The 27650-nt window shown below is 37.6% G+C and overlaps 1 protein-coding gene across 1 annotated transcript; it reads left to right on the forward strand.

Annotated features, from left to right (window-relative positions):
• Positions 1–26721, forward strand: LOC123878960 (homeotic protein Sex combs reduced). The gene is made up of 5 exons (XM_045926360.1): positions 1–23; positions 3416–3954; positions 6791–6985; positions 23651–23808; positions 26348–26721. Exons 2-5 carry the CDS (start codon positions 3447–3449, stop codon positions 26693–26695), a joined length of 1209 nt encoding a protein of 402 aa, XP_045782316.1. The 5' UTR covers positions 1–23; positions 3416–3446; the 3' UTR covers positions 26696–26721.
• The last annotated feature ends 929 nt before the right edge of the window (positions 26722–27650 follow it).

Genomic DNA, 27650 nt, shown 5'->3' on the forward strand with positions numbered 1-27650 from the left:
TTTTTTTTAATCTGGATTCTAGCGTAAGTTTTTTTTACAAAAAATCTACATGACGTTGCATAATTTCTTTTAGTTTTAGTAATTAGAATATTATACCTAACTCTAACTAATATAAGGTAAGTAGGTACACAGTCCAAAAAAAAACTCAAAACTCAAATCTTTTGTTCAAAGTAAGTAGGTACTAAATTGTACTCCAATGGTCAGAATAATTGTTAGATGATTTATAGTGGTGATAATTAATTAAGTACGTAGACTTAAAACTAAAGCTACGAGGGTTACAAACGCGCCCAGGTCTGAGAAGAGCTCAAGACAAACTCAGCCGAGAGTCGTCTCTGTTACATCTAGTAGCTTAGTGATTCTACCACTGGTTGTTAGCACGGATTCTTAGCAAGAAGTCCTGGGTTCGATTTCTCAAAATATGAAATGACGATCTCCTAGACGTACCTACCTACCTACTTAGTCAGCAGTGGTGAGCGCTTATAATTAGATAAGTGGGAGGTCCCAGGTTTGATTCCTGGTAAGGGCGATTTAGGAATTTATATTTTTTTTAAATTGTCTCTGGTCTGGTCTGGTGGAAGACTTCGACCGTGTGACCTTGCGAGACGTGACCATCCTAAAGGCAAAGCCGGGCCGCCAAGCGATTTATCGTTCCGGTAGGTACGATGCCGTGTAGAAAAAATACCTCAAAAGGAAAAACAGAACCCTTAGGTACCTATATCTAGGATCACTTTATTGTCTGTCTGTATGTCAAGAAAACCTACCTATAAGTACTTACTTAGGGTACCTATATTTCCCGTTGACCTAGAATCATGAAAGGCAGATACAATAGCTTTTGACCTATAGCGTTTCACGTTTTCCGGATTTTTCCTTTACTTGTAAAGAAAAATCTGAAAATCTTGAAATTGTGGTTAGGTAAGTAAGTACCTACAACACACAAAAAATATTAAAATATGTTCATAAACAAATAATTAGTAGGTATTTTCAATGTTATAAGTTAGATAACTATACCAAGTGGGATATCATATGAAAGGGCTTTACCTGGAAATTCTCAAACAGATTTTCATTTATTTTTATGCATAATAGTTTTTGATATATCGTGCAAAATGTCGGCAAAAATACTCGAGTACGGAACCCTCAGTGCACGACTCTGACTCGCACTTGACCTGTTTTTCCAATTTCCACAATTGCAGTAGGTACGGTAGTCGTGTTATCATAATATTCAAACAACCCTGTAATCCTAATCCAATAAATAATATAATTAAATTCCCGATATCATAATCAAATAGCCATAATCGAGACTCACTACTGAATTAGGTACCTACTTGCGTACAGATAATATGCAATATTAGCTTATTAGTGGCGGAAATTAATAAACCTGCCAACAGAAGCTTTGATTTATCGGTTGTGTGCGCTTTAATGACAGGTAGCTTTATCGGACGTGTGCGCGACGCGTGACCAGAATTAATGATTAGGTACATACACTACACGGGTCTGCCCGCGAAATTCAAATTTAATTTGGTTTTTCACAATTCGTAAACTAATACGACAAAGTAGGCATATGGCATTCTAATTCCGACAATGCAGTATCATCTCCACAGGTTTATATAAAAATAAAAATCTTTACTTGAAGGTGTTCAGTTTTAGAAATTTTCGATTATCCGAATGCCTTTCAAACAGCGATTAGTCCGGTTAATCGAGTCTCTACATACTGTATTGATACTTTTTATTTAGATTAACAAATTATTTACACTACTTAAGTATAATACTTACTATACTTACTTACTAACTAAAATTAATTCATCATCATCATTATTATGTATTAGACGGCTACTGCTGGCTCTGGTCCGGTCTGGTGGAAAGCTACGGCCGTGGCTAGTTACCACCAAATCGGCAAAACCATGCCACCAAGCGATTTAGCGATTCGGTACGATGCCGAGTAGAAACCTAAAGGGTTTGTTTGGATTTTATAAAAACTCCCATACCCCTCCCAGGTTATCCCGCTTCCATCTTAGACTGCATCACCACTTACCACCAGGTGAGATTACAGTCAAGGGCTAACTTGCGTCTGGATTTTTTTTAAATCCGCCAAGGATTTTAGAAAATTCATGAAACCCCTAAGGCGGTGAAATAAGGGTTTGAAATTTGTGTAGTCCACGCGGACGAAGTCGCGAGCATAAACAAGTTAAATATATTGTACTATAACGTAGAAATATATTTCATTATCTTCGACATATTTTTCAAAACTGTAGACATGTCATGTCAATCGAAAAGACTTCAACGCGCGTGAAGCCATTAAACAAAACTAAAAACAATTACTTAGGTGTTCTTTTGATTCGCGTTATAATAATTAACTATTAAGTAATTCTATATACAATAAACTTAAATCTAGATTAAAAATAAAAAAACTAAGTATAATAAATTAAATTAAATCTAAAACCTCATCGAGAACACCCCAGCGAAGCATTGTACCCAAGATGCTGGCAGCATTACCCCTTTGGATATGACCAAACTAATTGTAGTGTAATTATTACTATAATGTACTTGAGGGTATTTGGATAATAAATTAGTTGTTGGTCGCCCTGCCTTGTTTTACTACACTAATGAAACCTAATCCAAGTAGTAAGTACTTGGATTAGGTTTCATTAATTTGGTCTAATACCTACCTACTACTAGGTTCTACGAGGCTACTTTTTATCCCGGAAAATCAATACGTTCCCACGGGATTTTCAAAAACCTAAATCCACCGGAACGAAGTTGCGGGCATTACTTAGCTAGTTTTTATATTTTTTTAGGGTTCCGTACCTCAAAAGGAAAAACGGAACCCTTAGGATCACTTTGTTGTCTGTCTGTCTGTCCGTCCGTCCGTCGTGTCTGTTAAGAAAACCTATAGGATACTTCCCATTGACCTAGAATCATGGGCAGGTAGGTAGGTGTTACAGCACAAGTAAAGGAATAAATCCAAAAACCGTGAACTTTGTGGTTAATTCATTAAAAAAAAATTAAAATGTATTTCAATTTTAAAGTAAAATTACTATACCAAGTGGGGTATCATATTATTATGAAAGGGCTTTATCTGTACATTCTAAAACTTATTTATTTTTATGCATAATAGTTTTTGATTTATCGTGCAAAATTTCGGAAATAATACTCGAGTACAGAACTCTCGGTGCGCGAGTCGGTCTCGCACTTGGCCGGTTTTTTAAAAGAATATAAGCCAAAATTATCATAGTAACTATAATATTCCCCTTTCCTCTCCAACTAAGCGTAAAGCTTGTGCTAGGAGTAGGTAGGTACGACAATAGTGCAACGGATGGGGTTTGAACCGCCGACCTTTCGGAATTCAGTCCGCTCGTCAACCATTGAGCTATTGAGGCGTTTAGTTTAAATTAGTAGTGATATGCGTTAATTTTTACAGGAAGACCATGTAAGACGACCAATACCAGAAAATGTCAACACTGCTCACCCAAGCGATGTACCGCCGTTCATCCAACGATGACAAACCCTTAGAAATCGACCAGGATTCAAACCTAGACCCCTCGAGATCCAACAGTCCAAAAAATATGAAGTTCTACAAACAGCTAGACGAAGAGAAAACTGTTTTAAGCCAACAGAAAAAATCATTTTGCATCGACGCTTTGCTATCCAAACATATAGAACCAGACCAAACTATACAAGAAAAAATGGCCCAACAGAAGTACCTTGCACTCATCCAGAATAAGAACTACATAACTAGGTATCAAAATGAAAATTATGACACTCAAATCGAGCAGAATACAATTGACAAGTGTCAAAATCGGCCTGGGAGTACCGGTTTTGACAGTCCAAGGTCTGGTAGGAGCTCTCCAAGGAGTGTGTCTCCAGGATCTGATGATGGGAATAGGTCTGAGTGCTATAGTCCACCGATTTCACCAGGAGTTGAAGGTGGGAGTGAAGAGTATGATAGCTATAGACCTGGTAAGAATCTGTTTTTTAACTTTTTCCTATGTATTAACCCCCGACCCAAAAAGAGGGGTGTTATAAGTTTGACGTGACTGTGTATCTGTTTGTAGCATCGTAGCTCCTAAACTAATGAACCGATTTGGATTTAGTTTTTTTTTTTTTGAAAGATGGCTTGATCGAGAGTGTTCTTAGCTATAATCCAAGAAAATCGGTTCAGCCGTTTGAAAGTTATTTACTTTTTAGAGAGTTTTGTGTCGGGGGTTTTTAAATTTTAAATTTATTTTTATTCTTATCTACTAAGCAATCATAATGCTTATTATATTTACTACCTAAGTAAGAAGCTAGCGAACAAATTACACTTATATAATCAAAATACCTACTTTTTTAATTCGGAATTTTTTGGGTCACTGAATCTGAACTTATTTTCAAGCAGAATGGGCTAGAATTGTCCAGCCAATGGTCCTTATTTCAAAATAGAGGGATGCCCGCGACTTCGTGCGCGTGGATTTAGGTTTTTAAAGAACCCGTGGTAATAATGACATCTGCACATGGCTGCAGCTTACTAAATCAAATTATGGGTAGTGAGAAAGACTTTGAATTTATTGCACTGTATTAATGTAAATACATAGTTTGTTTATTTTGTTAGGTTAAGAATTTTGCTGTGTTGTTATATTTAATTAGATTATAATAGGGCTGCATTTACGCATCCCCCCCGGAGGGAGGGTATGTGGGACTCGCCGGCCGAGAGGCGGCCGGAATACCCACTAAACCCCAGCGGCGCTACTGCGCGTCGCCTGGCGACTGGGTCACGGGAACGGCCGAAGCAAACAACCGCGACCCAACCAGCGACGTCTGCCAAGGCAGACCCTCCACCGGGGACCTGCTCGGTCCCCATCGACGCACCTCCGGAACGCACCAACGAAGTGCGTCCCCCGACCTTGGGACGCGCACGTCGCCCGCGTCCCATCCTCCGCTTCATCCACTGTGCCCTCTGCTAGTCAGAGGGACACGCGGAGAAACCTCCCCCCCTGCCAGGTCATTAGCCATAGCCAACAATATCTCCGAAGAGAAATTATTAGCCATGTTACCGGGGCGCACCGGCCCGAACACTGCTCTTCCCCTCGGACGCATCCAAAAGGGACCAGCAGCATCCAGGCACACTGGGAGGTTACCTGGCTGGCGCCCCAGATTATAATAGGGCTGACATGTACATATAAAAGGTATAAAAGCCTTTAAATAAATAAAGAAAAAAAAAAAAGAACCCGTGGTAACTGTGTGATTTTCCGGGATAAAAAGTTGCCTATGTCAATTACAGGGACGCAAGCTACCTCGGTACCTTTCATACAAATCGGTTAAGCGGATGGGTTTTTGGGAATCCCGTGGGAACTCTTTGATTTTCCGGGATAAAATGTAGCCTATGTCCGTCCCCGGGATATAAGCTAACCCTGTGCCAAATTACGTCAGAATCGGTTGAACTGTTGGGCCGTGAAAAGGTAGCAGACAGACAGACAGATAGAAAGAGAGACACACTTTCGCATTTATAATATTAGTATGGATTACTCTTTAAGACTTATTGTTTAAATGTTAAGTTTTATTTTAGAATATTTGTTTTTGTTAATATTTGTTCTCAATCTTATTTTTACTGTCGATGACAAGAGGCCTATGTAAATATTGCAATCGTTGCTATTAACAGGGCTCTCTCCGTCACTTACTCCATCCAATCGTAGTCCCAATTCCATTTGAATATTAAGCAACCAAAGTCCATGAAATTTTGCAGACATATTCTAGAAACTAATATCTGTGCCTGTGATGTTTTAGATTTTTCTAAAAATATGTAATTTTTAAATTACAGGGGCTCAAAGATTTGTATGTGAATTTTTAAGACCGCGTAACTTTGAAACCGAATATTTTAACGGAAATCTGGAAAACCACAGGCATAGATATTAGTTCTCGGAACGTTTCAACAAAATTCCATTGAGTATTATTGGTTAGTATTAGAATAAGAGACGAACTACGTTTGTATGGAGCGAGTGACGGAGAGACCCCTCTTAACTTTATGGTTAAATACAAAGGTTTATAATCCACTGAAGTTGTTGATATAATATAAAACTTTTTTGTACATTTCGTAATAAGAAACAGATGTGTATGTGATGGTGCAAACCAGGCCACTTGAGCTGTGACATTTTGTTAGTGACCTGTCATGCTAATGATAAATCTATGATGAAAGTTGAGACAGAACAATTGGAGAATCATTTCTCTTTTTTAGGGTTCCGTACCTCAAACGGAAAAACGGAACCCTTATAGAATCACTTTGTCGTCTGTCTGTCTGTCAAGAAACCTATAGGGTACTTCCCGTTGACCTAGAATCATGAAATTTGTTAGGTAGGTAGGTTTTATAGCACAATTACAGGAATAAATCTGAAACCGCAAATTTGTGGTTACATCATTTAAAAAAATTAAAATTCAGTTAAATTAAAATTAAAATTAAAAATTCAGTTTTCAAAATAAGATAACTATACCAAGTTGGGTATCATATGAAAGGGCTTTACCTGTACATCCTAAAACAGATTTTTATTAATTTTATGTAAGTATAATAGTTTTGATTTATCGTGCAAAATGTTGGAAAAAATACCCGAGTACGAACCCTCATTGCGCGAGTCTGACTAGCACTTGGCCGGTTTTTTTTTGCAACGGGTGGGGTTTGAACTACGGACTTTTCGGAATTCAGTCCGGTTCTCAGTTCTTAACTGTTGAGCTATTGAGGCTCATATTGCACGCGTTATACACACGTTAAACTTCTAACATCCCTCTGTTGACGTCAAGGGTTAAAAATGTCATCTTCTGCCCCCAGGAATCATCCCCAAGCCAGGCCTGCTCCAGCCCCCCATGGTAGCACAATCATCCCTCTTCAACTACCCGCCCCCCGGCCTGCCGCTGCCGCAGGCGTCCGCGTTCCACCACCCTGGAGACCGCGTGCTGCATCAGATGCAGCTTGAGTGGCTCGCCAGGTCTGGGATGTTCTACCATCGGATACCTGAGCTTGGAGGTAAGTGTATTTCTCCAGATTTAAGTACTTATGAGTCTCTAGATTTAAACGTGACTACTTATTTAATTAATAATATAGATATATATAAAAGGAAAAGATGACTGACTGACTAAATGACTAAAAAAAGAGAAACTAAAGACTCTATCAACGCACAGCTCAAACTACTGGACGTATCGGGCTGAAATTTGGTATGCAGATAGCTGTTATGACGTAGACATCCGCTAAGAAAGGAATTTTGAAAATTCAACCCCTAGGGATTAAAATAGGAATTTGTACGCAGTCGCAGTCATAAGCTAATCCAAGCTAAGTAAGCAGCTATCCTACTAATATAATAAACGTGAAAGTTTCTATGTATGGATGCATGTATGGACAAAAAGTGAGGTGCGTGCATCTTTCTAATAATTCTAATTATAAACGCGAAAGTTTGTATGTATGGATGGATGTATGGATGTTTGTTACTCTTTCACGCAAAAACTACTGGACGGATTTGGCTGAAATTTTGTATGGAGATAGATTATGCCCTGGATTAATAAATAGGCTACTTTTTATTCCAGAAAATCAAAGAGTTCCTACGGGATTTTAAAAAACCTAAATCCACGCGGATGAAGTCGCGGGCAGCTAGTAATATTATAAACGCGAAAGTTTGTATATGTATGGATGGATGTATGGATGTTTGTTACTCTTTCACGCAAAAACTACTGCACGGATTTGTCTGAAACTTAGAAGGGAGATAGATTATACCCTGGATTAAAACAATATAGGATTTTTATTCCAGAAAATCAAAGAGTTCCTACAGGATTTAAAAAAACCTATAACCGCGCGAACGAAGTCGCGAGAATCAGCTAGTCCAGTATAAGTAAGCAGCTAGTCAATAATTCGGCTTGACATGTGTGGACAGCAAACAAGGGTGCTTTGTCGGGGGTTGAATGCGCAAATACTGACACTTTGTCAATGCGCTGGTTACCATTCACACTGAAACTATACTTTATCCAAATAAAGTTTAACAAGCTTTTTCGTTTTTCTTAGCCGACGGGTGCCAACGGAACCCTTATAATTACTAAGCCTCCTCTGTCCGTCTATCTGTCTGTCTGTCTACAGGCTGTAAGGTTGCCTGGTGGAGATTGCTCTGAGCAATAAGGCCGCCTTTGCATCCAATTGTTTTTGGTTTTTGGTTTCTTTGTTTTGTCTTGGTTATTTCATGTTTTGTGTGCAATTAAGTTTCTATCTATCTATCTGTATCCCATGAACCTATCTAACTGTCTGTCTATATCATTTGTTACAAAGAATTGAAATGTTCACAGTACAATACACACACACTGTGAAAATTTCAACTCTTTACCTATTACGGTTCATGAGATACAGCGCGCTGGCAGACAGATAGATAGCTTTCATCTCCCGTTGTCATCTTTCCGGTACGGAACCCTAAAAAAAACATTTTCCGAAAAGACCCTAACCCAAACCATAAACCATAAAAACGTTAATGGCGCATTATTACAACAAGTGAAAAACCTGTCATTAAGTAATTGAGGCAATAAGGACATGTGCCGATGCACCCACCCTCGTCACCCACCCCGTGACCCACCCCACTGGTGTATTTATAATAAACACCCCCCAAACAAATAAATAACTTTTACTAACAAGCCCAATTTGTGAAAACTTGCCCCTAAGTTGACAATTATGGAGGTGGACTTTTTTGAGTAATATTGTTCATCATCATCAGCCTGTGGATGTCCACTGTTGAACATAGGCCTTCCCTATAGAGCGCCACCACACCCATTCCTCAGCCTTCCTCATCCAACCACTTTTCGCTTTATATCGTCGGTACATCGTGCTGGAGGGCGTCCCACACTACGCTTGCTCAAACGCGGTCTCCACTCAAGGACTTTCCGGCTCCAACGGCCATCGCCTCTACGACAGGCATGGCCTGCCCACTGCCACTTCAGCTTGCTAATAGTTCGAATCTAAAGAACCGCCGAGTTTCTTGCTGGTTATTCTCGGGGGGAACGGCATTCCGAACCAGTGGTAGATAATTTTGACAATTCAAAAGCACTTGTAAAAAGTTTATTTGAATAAAAATCTATTCTATTCCATTTTAGAAACAGTATTTTTTATTTATTTATAGACTAGCGCTTGGCTGCAATCAGACCTGCTAGCAAGTGATGATGCAGCCTAAGATGGAGCGCGTTTGCCTAGAAGTTGCCTATTCACTTTTGACTTGAAGGTACCCATATTAAAAGTGGAAGGGTAAACTGATGTCGGAAGGGCGTTCCATATCCTAGCGGTTTAGATTAGAAACGAGGAAGCAATCAACTATCTACTTATTTTTCTAAAGGAACTCTAAAGAAATATAAAGGAACAGTAATTACTCTATAACTATATCTACTACTTGTTCGAATCTAAGGTAATAGTAGTTAGTAATTTTTTTTAAATTTTCTCCATGCTAATCATGAGTCATGACTAATACTCCCCTTTCCCCTCCAACTAAGCGTAAAGCTTGTGCCAGGAGTGGGTACGACAATAGTGCAACGGGTGGGGTTTGAACCGCCAACCTTTTGGAATTCAGTCCGTACCTCATCCCTATTATTTTGTTACTATAATATAATTTTGTTATATTTATTATTACCTACTTATTGGTCGAATCTGAAATATGGAATCTTGATTTTCCTAATACAATGGAAAATCCAAGTGATAAAATTGGTACACAATAAAATACCTATAGATAAATAAAGCTGAGTTATTTATCGATTTATCGATCGAATAATAAGATTAAAAACAAGTAAATCTGTCAATTCGTCGCAAATAGAAACATAATCGATCATGTTATAGCCTCGATCTTATAATATCTGAATGTTCGGAGATTAAATAGGTTTATCTTATTTTGAGGTTACATTTTTGTTTAAAATGATAAGATGCGATCTTTTCCTGATTAAGGGATTATATTATTTAAATCAGTATTTTGAAACAACTATAGGTATATGTACTTACTTAATTAAAAAAATTGGTTGTCTGTAAAGTCGGTTTACTGACGATAGTTGAAGGTGACAACAAAGGCCGATTGTGCTTCTTTGTCGCTCGTTCCGCGCTCTCGCTTGCACTTCAAGCCTTACATGGAACGCCTCAGAGCGAGGTAACGCCGCATGAGTCATGTTTTTTCGTGCGTGCAGCCGGCTCTATCGAATTATAAGACGTTGTCACGTCAAAAGTTAAAAAAAAGCCATTTTATAATATTATGATACCCCAAATTGAAAATACTAATTTAGGTATTTGATCATGAACACATTTTAAATTTATTTAGTGATGTAATCACAAATTCACAGTTTTCGAATTTTCTCCTTTAGGTACTTGTGCTATAAGACCTACCTATGTGCCAAATTTCATGATTCTAGGTCAACTGGAAGTACCCTATAGGTTTCTTGACAGACACGACGGACGGACGGACGGACAGACAAACAGACAAATAGACAGACAACAAAGTGATCCTAAAAGGATTTCTTTTTCCATTTGTGGTTCGGAACCCTAAAAATGAAATCATACATGTTTTGTAGCTGTCAGAAACTGAAGAATTATCTCAAATTATCATGAGTAAACTGTTTTTCCCATCGCGTCGGGGAAATATTTAAGATAAGACGGATTTCGAAATCGGTACACAGCAAAGATATTTAAGCGTTAGTGGCAGATAAGACAAACCATAGACCATTTTGTTTTATATAGAACCGTTATATAAATAAACTAGCTGATGCCCGCGTTCGCGTGAATTTAGGTTTTTAAAAATCCCGTGGGGACTCCTTCCCGTGGGATAAAACGTAGAATATGTGATAATGCAGGGTATAATGATACTCTTTCTCCATCCCAAATTGCAGTCAAATCCGCCCAGTAGTTTTTTGCGTGAAAGAGTAACAAACACAGACACACACACACGCTCGCACGAATGCACGCATGCACACACGCACGCACGCATACGCGCACACACGCACACACACACACTTTCGCCTTTATAATATTTGTGTGAAAAATCGTTATTTAGAATAAGAGCGACACAGTACAAATTAAGGAAATTAAAAACATCAAACAGAGGTAACACAGTAAGTATAGGTACAGGTGCCGCCAGTAAATATTGTACATCAAACTTTATTTGAAAGAGATTTCTTCTTCGTATGAGCGTCGTCTCTATCACACTAATATTATAAAGGCGAAAGTTTGTATGTGTGTGTGTGTGTGTGTGTGTGTGTGTGTGTGTCTGTGTATGTTTGTTACTCCTTCACGCAAAAACTACTGGACGGATTTGGCTGAAATTTGGAATGACGATAGATAATATCCTGGATTAGCACACAGGCTACTTTTTATCCCGCAAAATCAAAGAGTTCCCACGGGATTTCGAAAAACCTAAACGACATCGGCTAGTCACTCATACGTTGTGACTTGTGACGTTTGGTCGGTATCAACGACAGAGACAATGCTCTATGAAACCGTTATCTCTTTCTAAAGTTCGATGTGCAATATTTTCAGCCGGGTACTGTTATATTGAGATTACCATTCCTTTCTTTACTACTTAAAACTTATTAATATTGGTACAAATTATTTAACTATTGGATGATGTCCGTTGATTCAGCAGATTACAACCGAGCCGCTCTATCTTTTAGTTAAATCTCTATAATACGACACAAATGATAAATCTGTCTGTCCGTATCTCGCTAATATGATCTGTCAAACTCAATAGTCAATAAACCTGGTACTGATAAACAAATTGGTATTTTTCTATTGAATGTTTTTCTGTTGCGACACGATTTTCTCCTGAGTTGTAGTTCAATTTTCATATTTTTAACCCCCGACCAAAAAAGAGGGGTGTTATAAGTTTGACGTGTGTATCTGTGTATCTGTGTATCTGTGTATCTGTCTGTGGTATCGTAGCACCTAAACTAATGAACCGATTTTAATTTAGTTTTTTTTGTTCGAAAGGTGGCTTGATCGAGAGTGTTCTTAGCTATAATTCAAGAAAATCGGTTCAGCCGTTTGGAAGTTATCAGCTCTTTTCTAGTTATTACAGTAACCTTCACTTGTCGGGGGTGTTATAAATTTTTAATTTACACTTGTTTTGAATATGAGATATAATGAAGAACTATGCTCGTACGTTTTAATTTTAAAGCAATATTGCTTATATTAAAAGTTACTAGCGTCTAAATATCCATAATTTTTGACCTAAAAACTTTCTTCTGATTGGACCAAAATTATCTGATTTTGTAAACGTTTGGGGCCCTAGGTGTAAAGCCAACTTCATTAAGAAACTATCAAATTGTATTTAAGTATTAATTTACACCAAAACTAGCCCGCAACTTCGTCCGCGTGTACTACACCAATTTCAAACCCCTATTTTACCTCCTTAGGGGTTGAATTTTAAGAAATTCTTTCTTATAGCGAATATCTACGTCATAATAGTTATCTACATACCAAATTTCAGATGGATCCATCCGGTGCGTTAATAGATCAGTCAGTCAGCCAGTCAACTTTTTCTTTTATATATTTAGACGAAAAATATTTTATAATAACCAAATTTATTTAACAAAAAAATTGATTGTCTGTACAGTCGGTTTACTGACGATAGTTGAACGTGACAACAAAGGCCGATTGTGCTTCTTTGTCGCTCGTTCCGCGCTCTCGCTTGCACTTCAAGCCTTACATGGAACGCCTCAGAGCGAGGTAACGCCGCATGAGTCATGTTTTTTCGTGCGTGCAGCCGGCCCTATCGAGTTATAAGACGTTGTCACGTCAAAAGTATAAGTAACTTACCAACTTGTTTAAAAAATAAAATTTGCCTGAGTCTTACCTACAAAAAAAAAACATTTTTTTAAATAAAGTGTATTCCATATCACCTTACCCGCACCTCTAGTGTTGTAAAGTGCCGACACTAAGCTAATCGAGGTCGATAAATAAATGCATTTATATCGCGGGGTCACATCTGCCCCTTTCTCGATGATTGCTCTAAACGTTTACAACCCCCTTATTAGAGTGACAACTAGTAAAACTTATCAATTTTATCATCATACTTGCAGTGCTTGCATAATATTTTATTGCTAATAAAATAATTGGTTTTAAATTTTAATAATTTAATTAAAAAATGTATTTATTTTTAAAATTATAATCAATAATACATAACATATACCTATAACTTACTTACTATATTAACTTACCTACTACTTATGAAGTACCTACTAGAGAGGATGTCCTCGACTTCGTCCGCTAGATTGAGGTTTTTAAAGATCCCGTGGGAACTATTGATTTTCCGGGATAAAAAGTAGCCCATGTCCGTCCCCGGGATATAAGCTAACCCCTGTACTAAATTTCGTCAGAATCGGTTAAACTGTTGGGCCGTGAAAAGGTAGCAGACAGACAGACAGACACACTTTCGCATTTATAATATTAAAAGTAAGAATCGTAAGATCATTTTTTCAATTTTCTGAATATCGATGAATGCATGCAATGCATTTAGGTATAATATTAGTATGGATATAAATCTATAGACTTTGATGGATTTAAATTCCGTCATAACTTCTAAATACCTAAAGAGATTTGGATGCATCGTTAGAAACCTTACCAAATCGCAGCTATATTTTTTTTTGAAAAAATAACAATATGGCGGCTGTTATGTTTTTTTTTACTTTGTTTTTTGGCAGGGCAGTCGAGTTTTCTAATTTATTTGATTACGACTTTTTTTAAAGGTGTACAATAGTAATTATTTTGAATAAATGATTTTGACTTCGACTTTAGGTAGGCAAAACATTTTGCCTCTAAGAGGTGCCAGTCAAAGGTGGGTCTTACCATTGAAATGTATGGGGACAGTCATAACCACTTGGGGTTGAACGATTATTGCCTGTCCGTATGTCACGTGGCACCTGTTATATGGACCGGTTTATTGTAGGGTGCAAACGTAGGGTGCGAATGGGTGCAAATCTAACTTGAATGCGTTTTAGGGTAATTTGGTAATCTTTTTATTGTTAAATTTTAATTTTAAAGGTTGCGTACCCACGAAAGGAAAAAAGGAACCCTAAAATCCGCGAGTTCCCGCGGGATTTCGAAAAGTCTATAGCCACGCGGACGAAGGTGCGGGCATTAGCTAGTATTACAATAAAACTTAAGGCTAGCCTTATCTAATTACTATACAAATCATGCCCGCGTGGAATGGTGCCAAGAATACTGGCTGCGTTTCCGCGTTGGACAGCCAGGCTGATCCGTTGCGCAAAAAATGAGCCAGCCCTTCAAAGTAAAAAATTAAATGGCCCTTACAAACCATATACATTTATATACCTTTGACTATGTGTATGTCCGCAACAGACAGATGTTATAAATTTTCTAATTAAGTAAATTAGCAACTTAATAAAATAATTAGTCCTCACATTTGAACGGAGAAACTTGATTTAAAAATTAGCGAAGCGACTTTCTCTATACAGGCTATGGTATTAGTGTAAGCGAGATTTTTGTTTATTTAACTTTTACAAGGAATCCAAAGCTTAACTTGCTATAATCCGCTGAAAAACGGCCAATATGTTTGGTACAACATGCAGTATGCGACATGCACCGCCCGCCCTCCCACTGTTAAGCATGCTAGAAAAGCCAGCCACCAAGCAAGTACCTACCACCACGAAACACCACACAAATACATCAAAACACTCCGACGCCCCCTTCACCCCTTGTCCCCTCTTCACCATTTTACCACCGAACCGCAAGACGTCGGGCGAGTTTCCATCCTTATGTCGTCGACATTCCATCTACACGCACGAAACGTTTTGCGTCTTCATTCCTCATACGCATGGCTAAGGTTTGGAATACTCTCCCGCGATCTGTGTTTCCTACCAATTACAATCCGGGTATCTTTAAAACAAGAGTGAATAGGCACCTTCTAGGTAAACGCGTCCCATGTTAGACCACATCATCACTTTCCATCAGGTGTGATTGTGGTCAAGCGCTTACCTATAGTGAATAAAAAAAAAAAAAAACGCACGTTTCGCTCCGACACACCTCAGGAGGTACTTGGGGATTGCTTGGTGGCTGGCTTTTCCTGCATGCTTAGCAGTAGGAGGGCAGCCGTTGCATGTCGCATGCTACATGTTGTACCATACAGATTTGCCTTTTTCAGCAGATTATAGCAAATTAAGCTATTTATTTATTTATTATTTTAAGGTACGCCCACAGCATGTTCACAAAACACTTAAATTATTGTTTCCTTGTATGTAATAGAATTCCGCAAAGTATCGCCTGCTTCTATACAATATTTTACTTTTAAAACATAGACAGTTTATCGAATTTACTAAAAGCAAAATGATTTTTGCCCATGCCCATAACTAGCTGATGCCCGCGACTTCGTTCGCGTGGATTTAGGTTTCCCATAAAACCTAAAAATCCCGGAGGAACTTTACAATTTTCCGGGATAAAAAGTAGCCTATGTGTTATCCAGGGTATAATCTATCTCCATTCCGAATTTCATCCAAATCTATTTAGCAGTTTTTGCATGAAAGAGTAACAAACATACATCCATCCATACATACAAACTCTCGCGTTTATAATATTAAGTAGGATTTTTGAATCCCTGGGCATGCCAGTAATGAATAATTATGAAAAAAAATACGTTTATAAATAATGAAATTGAACGCCCCGCTAGCACTGTGGCCGTACTCCCTAAAGAGCCCTAAGCCAATTATGAGCAGCAATTTGTTGGCGCAAACAAAGGGTCCTCCCTTGACAAATTAGATCCACGCATAGGGTGGACAAGTGGCGATGGATTTGGTGTCGATGATTCCTTTTAAGTGGTTTTGCTATCGATAAATTAGCTGTCTTTGAATGAATACTTTGCAATCGATCGCTGAAATTATTATGAACAGTAATATAAGAAAAAGGTTTTTATACTTTTGTACATGTGTAGTAAATACAAGTGTAAATTAAAAATTTATAACACCCCCGACAAGTGAAGGTTACAGTAACTAGAAAACAGCTGATAACTATCAAACGGCTGAACCGATTTTCTTGGATTATAGCTAAGAACACTCTCGATCAAGCCACCTTTCAAACAAAAAAACTAAATTAACATCGGTTCATTACTTTAGGAGCTACGATGCCACAGACAGATACACAGATACACACGTCAAACTTATAACACCCCTCTTTTTGGGTCGGGGGTTAAAAACACTAGATAGAAATAAGACAAGATAGTAGCTAATTGCTTTAAGGGGCTTTAATATTGCTTTAATATTCAGGGGATGATGGAACATCCCATGGCAAAAATCACATCGATCCGTTGCTTCGTTATGATGTGAATGAAGGTCAGACCAATGGATCCACAAAATACTTTCACGTATTTAAAATACTAAATTTAATATTTATGGATAGTGAATAGAGATTACGTCAAGAAGGTCTCAGTTTTTATACTAAACTAGCTGATGCCCGCGACTTCATTCGCGTGGATGTAGGTTTTTTAAAATTCCCGTGGGAACTCTTTGATTTTCCGGGATTAAAAGTAGCCTATGTGCTAATCCAAGGTATAATCTATCTCCATTCTAAATGTCAGCCCAATCCGTCCAGTAGTTTTTGCGTGAAGGAGTAACAAACATACACACACACACACACACACACACACATACAAACTTTCTCCTTTATAATATTAAGTGTGATAGTGTGACTAAGAAAATTGCGTCGATAAAACCCATCAAAATATAAAATGAGCATCACTACGCCACTACGGTGGCATGTAGTCCGAAAAAGGGTGGATTTTCAGTGGATTTTCAGCAAAGAATCTATTTATACAGTAACGGGCCGGCCGTTACTGTGATATATTGCTAGTGCTCCCAACATATTACATAGCATACCTATAGGTACATAATATTATATACAACTAGGAGATGCCCGCGGCTTCGCCCGCGTGGATTCCGGATTTTGGTCCGCGTAGATTATTTTTTTAATAAAAATCCCCTTTACCCTTCTCTCTCTCAAGTCGTTATTCCTCATTACTGAGGGTCGTGACCTCTTCCCATTAATCCATAATGGTAGGAGTTCTCTTGGGACAATAATGCGGTGGGTTCCCAGATCCTTCCGCATACAACCTCTGAGAGAAAGAAATTTCGACTCAAACACTCTCGATCAAGCCATCTTTCAAACAAAAAAAAACTAAATTAAAATCGGTTCATTAGTTTAGGAGTTACGATGCCACAGACAGATACACAGATGCACACGTCTAACTTATAACACTCCTCTTTTTGGATCGGGGGTTAAAAAAACTGTGCCACTGAGATCAAAATTCGAATCGCCGCTAACCGAAGCAAAAATTATAATCCATACCCCCTAATTTAATCTATTCGACCGTAAAATTAGCAAAACCAACCCCCTACGCCATAACATATGACAACCAATACTTATGTCACTTATTAAAACTATATTTCACATAATCAACTCTATTTCTATTACACTAAGATCTAAAATCAGTTGTTTTGATTTGGATTATTTCAATTAGTTAATAGCAACTTTATTTCATATATAAATAAAGTCGAAAATTAATTGTTTTGTAGTATTTTTCTTTTTAGGGGGATGTATTGTAAGTAATTCATTTATTTGTTTATTTCTAAGTTAATGTGTTGATACCATTTGAATGGGGGTCAAATTGGCGCTTTAAAAGGGCCTTAAAATTAATTGTTAATTTTATTTTTATTCAAAGTGTTGTTGATTTTTTTTTTTTGTTAGAGTTTTCAATTCAATTCAATTCATTTATTTATCGGACAACAAGATCCATTTTAGTGTTAGTAACAATAAAAACTTAATTAAGTAGATACTATGTTATTAGTACTTAAGCACTAAGTAGTTAGGAACGATACTTAATCACTATGTTAGTACCGTTAGTACTTAATAACTACAAGTGTAAATTAAAAATTTATAACACCCCCGACAAGTGAAGGTTACAGTAACTAGAAAAGACCGAAAAGACCTGATAACTTTCAAACGGCTGAACCGATTTTCTTGGACTATTCCGCGCCTACGATCCAAAGTATCAGAGTTTTCCAAAACATCATTTTCAAATAAATAATTATGTATCAAGGCAACGCGACGTCCATCTTGACAGCTTGACATTTTCAATTGACATAATATTATGAACCTAACGGTTATCTAACCTTCTTTTCTACAAGAAAACTAGAAAAGAGCTGATAACTCTTAAACGGCTGAACCAATTTTTTTGGATTATAGCTAAGAACACTCTCGATCAAGCCACCTTTCAAACAAAAAAAAAGTAAATTAAAATCACTTCATTCGTTTAGGCGCTACGATGCCACAGACAGATACACAGATACACAGACACACAGATACACACGTCAAACTTATAACACCCCTCTTTTTGGGTCGGGAGTTAAAAAGAGGGGGTACTGTAACTCCTCCTCGCTTTGATCTCCGCCGACGGGGCTCAAACTTTGATAAGATTTTAATTCGTTGATAACAGATAACAACTGTCACACTTAAAAAGCAATTATTATAATCTTTATTCAGATAATGGTAGAGTTTAAAATAATCTGCTTCGTGAATATTATGAACATCTGTTGTGTTGACTTTTTTATATATATATATAGCGAGCAAATAAGCGGGTCACCTGATGTTAAGTGATTACCGCCGCCCATGAACATTTGCAGCACCAGAGGAACCGTCAATGCGTTGCCGACCTTTCAGGACTTTGTTGGTCCGCCCCTTGAATAACCCCATGTTGTAATCTGGAACACTGCCGATGGGAGTTGATTCCACAGTTTGCATTCCTCTTTTGAGAAATCTTAGATTTATTACGATAACAAGATAAAGTTGAAAACTAAAACCCGACTGCGATCGTCTTAATAAACGCTGAAATATTATAGTAAAATTGTTTTTCTGTCGTTTGGTATATTTTAATGTTGTAGTAGATTTACATTATGAACTCAAAATTTTCTCCTCTTTCATTTGACACCCCACTCGACACAATAGCAAAAATAAAATTTGGAGACCCCCACTTTTTTCATGTAATATACGTTGGGTCAATTTTATTCGTATAAAATGTAGCCTATGTCACCCGGACCTTTAACGACGAATCAATTGACCCCTTATTCATCAAAATCGGCCCAGCAGTTTAGGCGCTACGGTGGAACACACAGAAACTGGATACAAACATACATACATACATACATAGACTGCTAAAATCATAACCCTTCCTTTTAGCTTTGCCGCAGTCGGGTAAAAATTAATCAGATTAATCAGAGATCAGAAACGAGGAAGCAAATATCTTCGTACGAGTCTGGATTTTCGACTATACATACGTGTATTGCGATTCAAATCCATAGTAAATCTACATATATACATATAACAGTACCTCTACAATAGGTATAGTGAGTATATATCTACAATATAACACACAGAGCGTTTGATTAGGGTTCCCTAACAATAATATTAAGACGCTTGGCTGCGCGGCGCTCCCAATCAGCCTGATTCGATTTGCCGCCAGCCAGAAGACGGTTCTGGCTCTAACGCTGAATCACAAATAAGCTAATAGAAATGGTATCCGCTAATGGTATCGTAACGCCAATAGGGTATTTGACAGCATCCTACTTAATATTATAAACGCGAAAGTTTGTATGTTATGGATGGATGTGTGGATGTTTGTTACTCTTTCACGCAAAAACTACTAGACGGATTTGGCTGAAATTTGGAATGGAGATTAATTATACCCTGGATTAACACATAGGCTACTTTTTATCCCGGAGAATCGATGAGCTCCCACGGGATTTTTATAAACCTATATCCACGGGAACGAAGTCGCGGGCATCAGCTAGTCACTAGCTGCTAGTGTATAATATTGTATCTATTGATGGTACCCGTATTGAATATATTTTATTCCGGAAACCAACTACTTAGTCAGTTAAGAAAAATAAGAGATGTTTTAAGAGAAAATCTATTTTAATATATAAATACATATTAATATAATCCATACTTCCATACTAATATTATATATGCGAAAGTGTGTCTGTCTGTCTGTCTGCTACGTTTTCACGGCCCAGCCGCTGAACCCATTTTAATGAAATTTGGTACAGACATGGGATACATCTCGGGGACGGACATAGGCTACTTTTTATCCTACGTTCCTACGGGATTTTAAAAACCGTAATCAACGCGGTCGAAGCCGCGGGCATTCTCTAGTATAACACAATTTCATGAATACTTTCTATCTTTGTTGTACCTACCTATTCTACTCCCTTTACAACCTTTCGCACTGCCAAGTGTCACTGGTAGAGATCTCTTATAGAGATAAGTGCTTCCTTGTCCACTTTTTCTTTTTTTTTCTTTTTATTGTTAAAACTTTCTGGTTTCAAATAAAAAAACCGGTCAAGTGCGAGTCAGACTCGCGCCCTGAGGGTTCCGTACACGGGTATTTTTTCCAACTAGTTTTCGATAAATCAAAAACTATTATGCATAAAAATAAATAAAAATCTGTTTTAAAATGTACAGGTAAAGCCCTTTCATAATTATGATACCCCACTTGGTATAGTTATCATTGGTATAGTTAAAATTGAAACATATTTTAACTTTTTTTTAAATGATGTGATCACAAATTCGCGGTTTTAAGATTTATTCCTGTACTTGTGCTATAAGACCTACCTACCTGCCAAATATCATGATTCTAGGTCAACGGGAAGTACCCTATAGGTTTCTTGACAGACATGACGGACAGACAGACAGACAGACAGACAGACAGATGACAGACAGACAACAAAGTGATCCTATAAGGGTTCCGTTTTTCCTTTTGAGGTACGGAACCCTAATAAATTAGCAAGACATCAACAGAAATTAATTCTCCGTCCAAAGAGCGACAATAATCCCATAAAAATGATAATTATCAATTACTATAACCGGATTGAAGCACGGGCGACATTTGGCCGTGTTTGCACAACCGATATATGGCGTTGTAATTCCTGAACGCATCTGTCAAAGTTTGCGCGGGAAACCGGGCGGAAATGTCATTGTGACGGCGAGGTTCTTTTTGTGTACCGTTTATATTTTATTGAATGATATTTAGTAGACACATACTTAAAATTTGGAAATGAATTGGAAATAGATAATTTAATGGTATCTATTTCCAATTCATTTCCAAATTTTAAGTATACCGTTTATATTTTATTGAATGATATTTAGTAGACACATACTTAAAATTTGGAAATGAATTGGAAATAGATAATTTAATGGTAAATTATTATTATTACATACTTATTATATACTTAATTTTTTCCTTCTTTCATTTAATTGTTGAGCAATGAATTTTGAGTAGAAATTTTTTCACTAATTCTTTTCATCCCTAAATCTCTTAAATCAAGGTCTAAAAATGTAATTTTTAGTATCGCCTCTACCTTTCATAAATTGATACCTATTACCTACCTATCACGCTATGTTATAAAGGCGAAAGTTTGTGTGTATGTGTGTGTGTATGTTTGTTACTCCTTCACGCAAAAACTACTGGACGGATTTGGCTGGGAATGGAGGTAGATATAATCCTGGATTAACACATAGGCTACTCGGAAAATCAAAGAGTTCGCACGGGATCTCGGAAAACCTAAATCCACGCGGACTAAGTCCTAACTAGCGGACTAAGTCCTAAACTAAGACTAAGCGGGCATCAGCTATTTAAATATATTTTTTACTAAATGCAATTGAAATTCATGGGAATTTTTTTCCTAACGGCCATTTAGCCTTTATCAGGCACTGGGACAAAACTGAACCTATTTAACAATACTCATAATTTATCATTTAAAAGTCCCTTTTACCAAACAAACTAGCCCATTTCGAACACCAATTTGACCATAGAACCATCACGTACTGTCAATAAGGCTATTTCAATTATTGATTCATCATTTCGACCCTTAAGCACGATTTTGTATTGATTTTTGAACGTACGCCATGTTTAATTTAATTTTAAATATCTTTCGAATGTGTAATTTGTACTGGACTGCAGAATGGAGGCGCTTTCGAGAAATTAAAAAAACTTGTAGGTATTATCTTTTTATTTATAAAGGTATTCGTTGAAAGATCACAACCAAATAAAACAATTCGTAATTTAAAAAATTAAAAAACTGTCCTGCCAAAAACGAATACGGCGGCCATATTGTGTTTTTTATGAAAAAAAATTTACCGGTTTCACTGGGTAAGTATAGGTACCTATATCGATGTCAAGGACTCACTTCATTTCAAATTCAAAGTGTTTTTTATTCAATTAGACTTTTACAAGTGCTTTTGAATCGTCAAAAAAATCTACCACTGGTTCGGAATGCCGTTCCCACCGAGAAGAACCAGCAAGAAACTCGGCGGTTGCTCTTTTCAAGTACATATTCAATTTACAATAATATGCGTGGATTTATCGTACAAGGATCTTTCGCGGCATGCACTGCTCAAAATTAATAAAGTATAATAATTGAAAAGTAAAATTTCACTAACCAGGTAATTAAATACTTAGAAGTAAAAGATTTTTGTCATGAAAAGATTCGGTCAAGGCCCTTATAAAACCATCCCAAAATCGATTCCTGGCTACGGCCATAGTCACATATACTCGCTAGTCGCCATAAATTGGTATCCATACTAATAAGTATTATAAATACGAAAGTGTGTCTGTCTGTCTGCTACGTTTTCACAGCCCAACCGCTGAACCGATTTTAATGAAATTCGGTACAGATATGGGATACCTCCCGGGGAAGGACAAGGGCTACTTTTTATCCCGGAAATTCAAAGAATTCCTACGAGATTTACAAAAACCGAATCCTCGTAGACGAAGCCGCGGACATCCTCCAGTAATTGAAATATTTATTGATTAATTTGAGTGTTTTTCGGATACATATGATGTACCTATCCGAAAAACACTCAAAAATTTTAATCTATGAGTAAGTACCTACCGTTAAATATCAATAGTGTATCGATAATAATATTAGTTAGCAGAATTTTGGTCTAAAATCATGATAGGTGGACGGGAGGCGTTTTAATTAAAGCACAGATAAAAATATTAGTTTTGATTATCTCACTAATTGGTTCAATAACATTTACTAATGCTTATCTTGCAGATAGAGAAACATAGGCGAATTATATTAATTAAGATAATTTGACGTCCTTTAGAAGCGTAAAAATATATCCATAATACTATTACCTACTAAGTTGTTGCCACAAATTCATGGTTTTCGGATTTTTCATTTACTTGTGCTATAAGATCTACCTACCTGTCAAATTTAATGATTCTAGGTCAACGGGAAGTAAGTACCCTATACGTTTTCTTGACAGACACGACAGACGGACCGACGGACAGACAGACTGACTGACAGACAGAGAACGAAGTGATCCTACAAGGGTTCCTTTTTTCCTTTTGTTGAGGTACAGAACTCTAAAAACCTATATCCTAATAAATAAAATTGAAGTATGTATCTGTCTGTAATTTCAAAATAACTACATCATATAATATCATACTTATATTATAGTTATTTGAACGAAACCATAACTGAATCACACGTTTTTAAAATTTTTATCTGTCTGCCTGCTTGAACAGGCTAATCTTCGGAACGGCTAAATCGATTTTGACGGGACTTTCATAGACAAGTAGAGGATTAACCAGGGAGTAACATAGGCTACAAAAGATAATTTTGTCCTCAGGAGCCCCACACCCACTGCTGGGCAAGACCCGTCGTCCACGCACCGCGTTCACATCCCAGCAACTTCTAGAACTCGAGAAGCAATTTCGGATGAACAAGTACCTCTCCAGACCCAAGAGATTCGAAGTGGCGACCAGCTTGATGCTAACTGAGACGCAGGTGAGAAGTAGGGATTTTATGGATATGTAATTTCGGATCCGGATATGGATATGGATATTGGTAAAAAATAATATCGGTTTCGGTTACGGTTATGGATATTAAATTATTTCGGATTATCTGATAGTTTCGGTTACGGATATTAATTTTTTAAGGAACTGTAAAATGTGAACTGATGAAGGTGTCGCATTCCAGCGGAGTGCACAGTTAATTCGTACGAGTGTAGTATTTAGTTAGACTCCGCCCTATCCGAAACTATCCAAAACTTTTATTACGGATTCAGTTACGGTTACGGATATTTTTTTATTTCGGATATCCGATAGTTTCGGTTACGGATATGGATATCCATAACAACACTAGTGAGAAGTTGTTGTATTTTTTTATTCAGATACCTACCTACAAGCCTTTGACTGCAGCAATCTCACCTGGTAGTAAGTGATGTTAAAAAAATTCCAAATCGGTTCAGGGGTCTTTGAGTAATCGGTGAACATACATTAAAAAAAAAACCGACGAATTGAGAACCTCCTTTTTTTGAAGTCGGTTAAAAAGATGCTTGCTCGGAACTGAGAACCGTAAAACCAGTTAAAAAAAGTGACTCTGATCTTTTAAATAAATTACATAAGAACTTTATTGTGTTGAAAATATCGCGCTTTTCGCCGACAAGCTTTCAGAGATTTGTTTATCTTGTTAGCAAACTAAGGAAAAGTAAACTATAAGTACGAATATTTACAGCCACTATAAAGCATAAACATACATAAACATCATAGCCCAAAAAGGTTACACCCGCCCCAATAAAAACACTACCCCGAGAAACCTTTTTACACCACTCCAATCGCGACACCAAAAACAACCCTATTTTGACAGTTGCGAAATGGCGCGAAGTAGCTGTCAAGTTGAACGATGCCCGGATTTGAGCTTACAAATGCTTGGAACAAGATTATGGGGGCGGTAAAACGTACGCAATAAACGTTATTGCTTGGGGCGTTTTATGTGGGTTTAAAGATTAATCTCGGCGCCCGTGTCAGGTTATGATATATGGTTGTGTTGCTTACTTTGTTCTAAGAAAAAAAATATGTTTTTTTTAATTAGCTTCACGGCTCTGGGTTCCTAGCCATTTTTAAAGTGATTTTTTCTTTGAATCTTAGTTTTAATTTTGTGATCCGATGGGAGATTATGAGATTGCAGTAAAGTTTTAAAGTCATCGAACGATAATACAATTTTTCTTACAAACTTTCGTATAAGATTCTTATCCGCCTTATTCTTATAAGATATGCCGCAAGTCTTTAGTATAGGTAACTACCTACATAGGTTTTGAGTCCATACTATAGTGCGTTTCATCGAATAGTACCTATAGCGTTATGTTGGCTCCCCTGTCTGTTGGCTGGTCATTGGCACCATATTGGCATGAGAAGACGCAGATTTTGTTTATTTTCATTTGATTTTCATTTCATTCATTCAGGAAAATCAAATGAAAATAAACAAAATCTGCGTCTTCTTATGCAAATATGGTGCCAATAACTTGGACAGACAGGGGAACCAACATAACGCCATAGGTACTATTCGATGAAACGCACTATACCTAAACTACCTCTGTAGTTTTTTCGGAACAGGTAAAGGTGAAAGTTTGTGTGTGTGTGTGTGTGTGTGTATGTTTGTTACTCCTTCACGCAAAAACTACTGGACGGATTTGGCTGAAATTTGGAATGGAGATAGATAATATCCAGGATTAGCACATAGGCTACTTTTTATCCCGGAAAATCAAAGAGTTCCCACGGGATTTCAAAAAACCTAAATCCAAGCAGACGAAGTTGCGGGCATCATCTAGTCATAGATATTTTTTTACTTTGTTGTTTATAATAAAATTCAGACCCATATTCAGTCGAATAGTTTTTCAATTTTAATGTACTCTTTAGTGTACTAACAATTCGCACTAGGCATATCAATTACACAGATCGATTAAAACAACTTTTTAAATAGATTACGATAAATCTAGACAAAACATGACGTACCTACCTAACTCATGATTAAAAAGCAATTAATAAAACACAAGTTACGTGAAAACAAATTTCATTTCTGACGCCAGCCATTTTGTTTCGACTTTTGTTCTTTTTTTTTAATCAATAAAAACATGGAAGCGTGCGTTTGTGCAGCGTGTTTTTTTTTGTAACAATGCAACGCACCTGATTGTAATCTACGAGTACAATGCACGTATTCCCCAGGCTCTAGAGAGACTACCAGATCCTGTATTGGATCTACGAATTAAAAAAAACACTGTATCATTAGCGATGGACATGATCGCTGGTTTTAAAATCATTTTCATTTGGTGAATTTGGTTCCAGTGGTAGATGCATTTGCCGATTAAAAAGTACTTATCCTACTTATATTATAAACGCGATAGCTGCATGTCACAGCCCGATCCGTCCAGTAGATTGAGATGTGCGTTGATGGATCAGTCAGTCAGTCAATCAGTCAGTCACCTGTTCCTTTGATAGGTACATTTATTTAGAGATGTTAAAATAACACATTTTCCAATTGCCAACAGGTAAAAATATGGTTCCAAAACAGAAGAATGAAATGGAAACGCTCCAAAAAGGCACAACAGGACACCAAAGGCAAAGATTCACACGTCAGTCATCCTAGCGAAGAAAAGAAACCTAAAGACGTCCCGACATCAGCTGACCACGATAAACAACCTACGCCACAAAACATGGCGGCGGACCTGACAGCTGTCAAACCACCCCCGATGTTAGACAGGGACAGAATTATCGCGTTAGAAAGAGAAAGAGCTATGGCGGCGGCGAACTTCAATTCGAATTTGGAAAACAATAGACGTGGATTGGTTATGAGCCCAGATGGGCGACCTGATATGTTTAGGCCGTATGTAGTATGAGAATAAATTTATTTTTATTTCTTAAAGTTAATAGATTGTCTTACTTAAAACTTAAAAGTCGCAATAGGACAGCAAAGGATACGTATCCTAGCAGTAAACATTCTAAAGAAGACCCGACATCTGACCACAATAAACAACCTACTTAAACAGACTTCGTCTGTGGTGGCGTTTGCTGGCGCGCGTGCGGTGCTTTTTTGGAGTGTTTTTTTGTGAGAAGTGGCCGGTTTTTGTGTTCTGCTGGTGTTTATTGGTGGTGGAACTGACTGGGAAGCGCTCTAAAGGGGCACCGCGTGTGTGTCGGCGGGCGCCGGCACAGACGAAGTCCATACTTATACATATAGTTACAATAACTTGTGAAGTACTACAAACTTGACATTGGCTAATCAGTGTAAAGCCAGACGCGAGAAAAAAAAACCTACTCAACAAAGCATGATGGCGGCGGACCTGACAGCTGTCAAACCACCCCCGATGATAGACAGGGACAGAATTATCGCGTGAGAAAGAGAAAGAGCCATGGCGGCGGAGAACTTCAATTCGAATTTTGAAAACAATAGACGTGGATTGGTTATGAGCCCAGATGTGCGACCCGGTATGTTTAGGCCGAATCTATAATTATTGTCTTAGACAAAAAAATGTTATTTATGGTTGTGTCAGCAACAGACAGAAAACGAATTCATCCTATAAGGGCTCCTTTTGCCTTCTGTGGTAGGTACGGAACTCTAAAAACATTCGAATGAATCGAAAATCGAATGCAACTTCGCAATTGATCACTGCCGCGCGTCGCGGCTGGAGAGAATATCGTGCGGGGCGCTGCCGCGACGCGCAGTTCAGTTGCAGTTCAGTTCAAGTGCGTGGGCACCTTTAGAGCCCACGATAAGTAACAATTGAACAATCTAAAACGCTTTTCGATTGTCAATCTATCGAAAACAATCGATTGTTCAATTGTTATCCGATT

This window comes from Maniola jurtina, chromosome 27 (assembly GCF_905333055.1).
Source record: "Maniola jurtina chromosome 27, ilManJurt1.1, whole genome shotgun sequence".
Classification (NCBI taxonomy): domain Eukaryota; kingdom Metazoa; phylum Arthropoda; class Insecta; order Lepidoptera; family Nymphalidae; genus Maniola; species Maniola jurtina.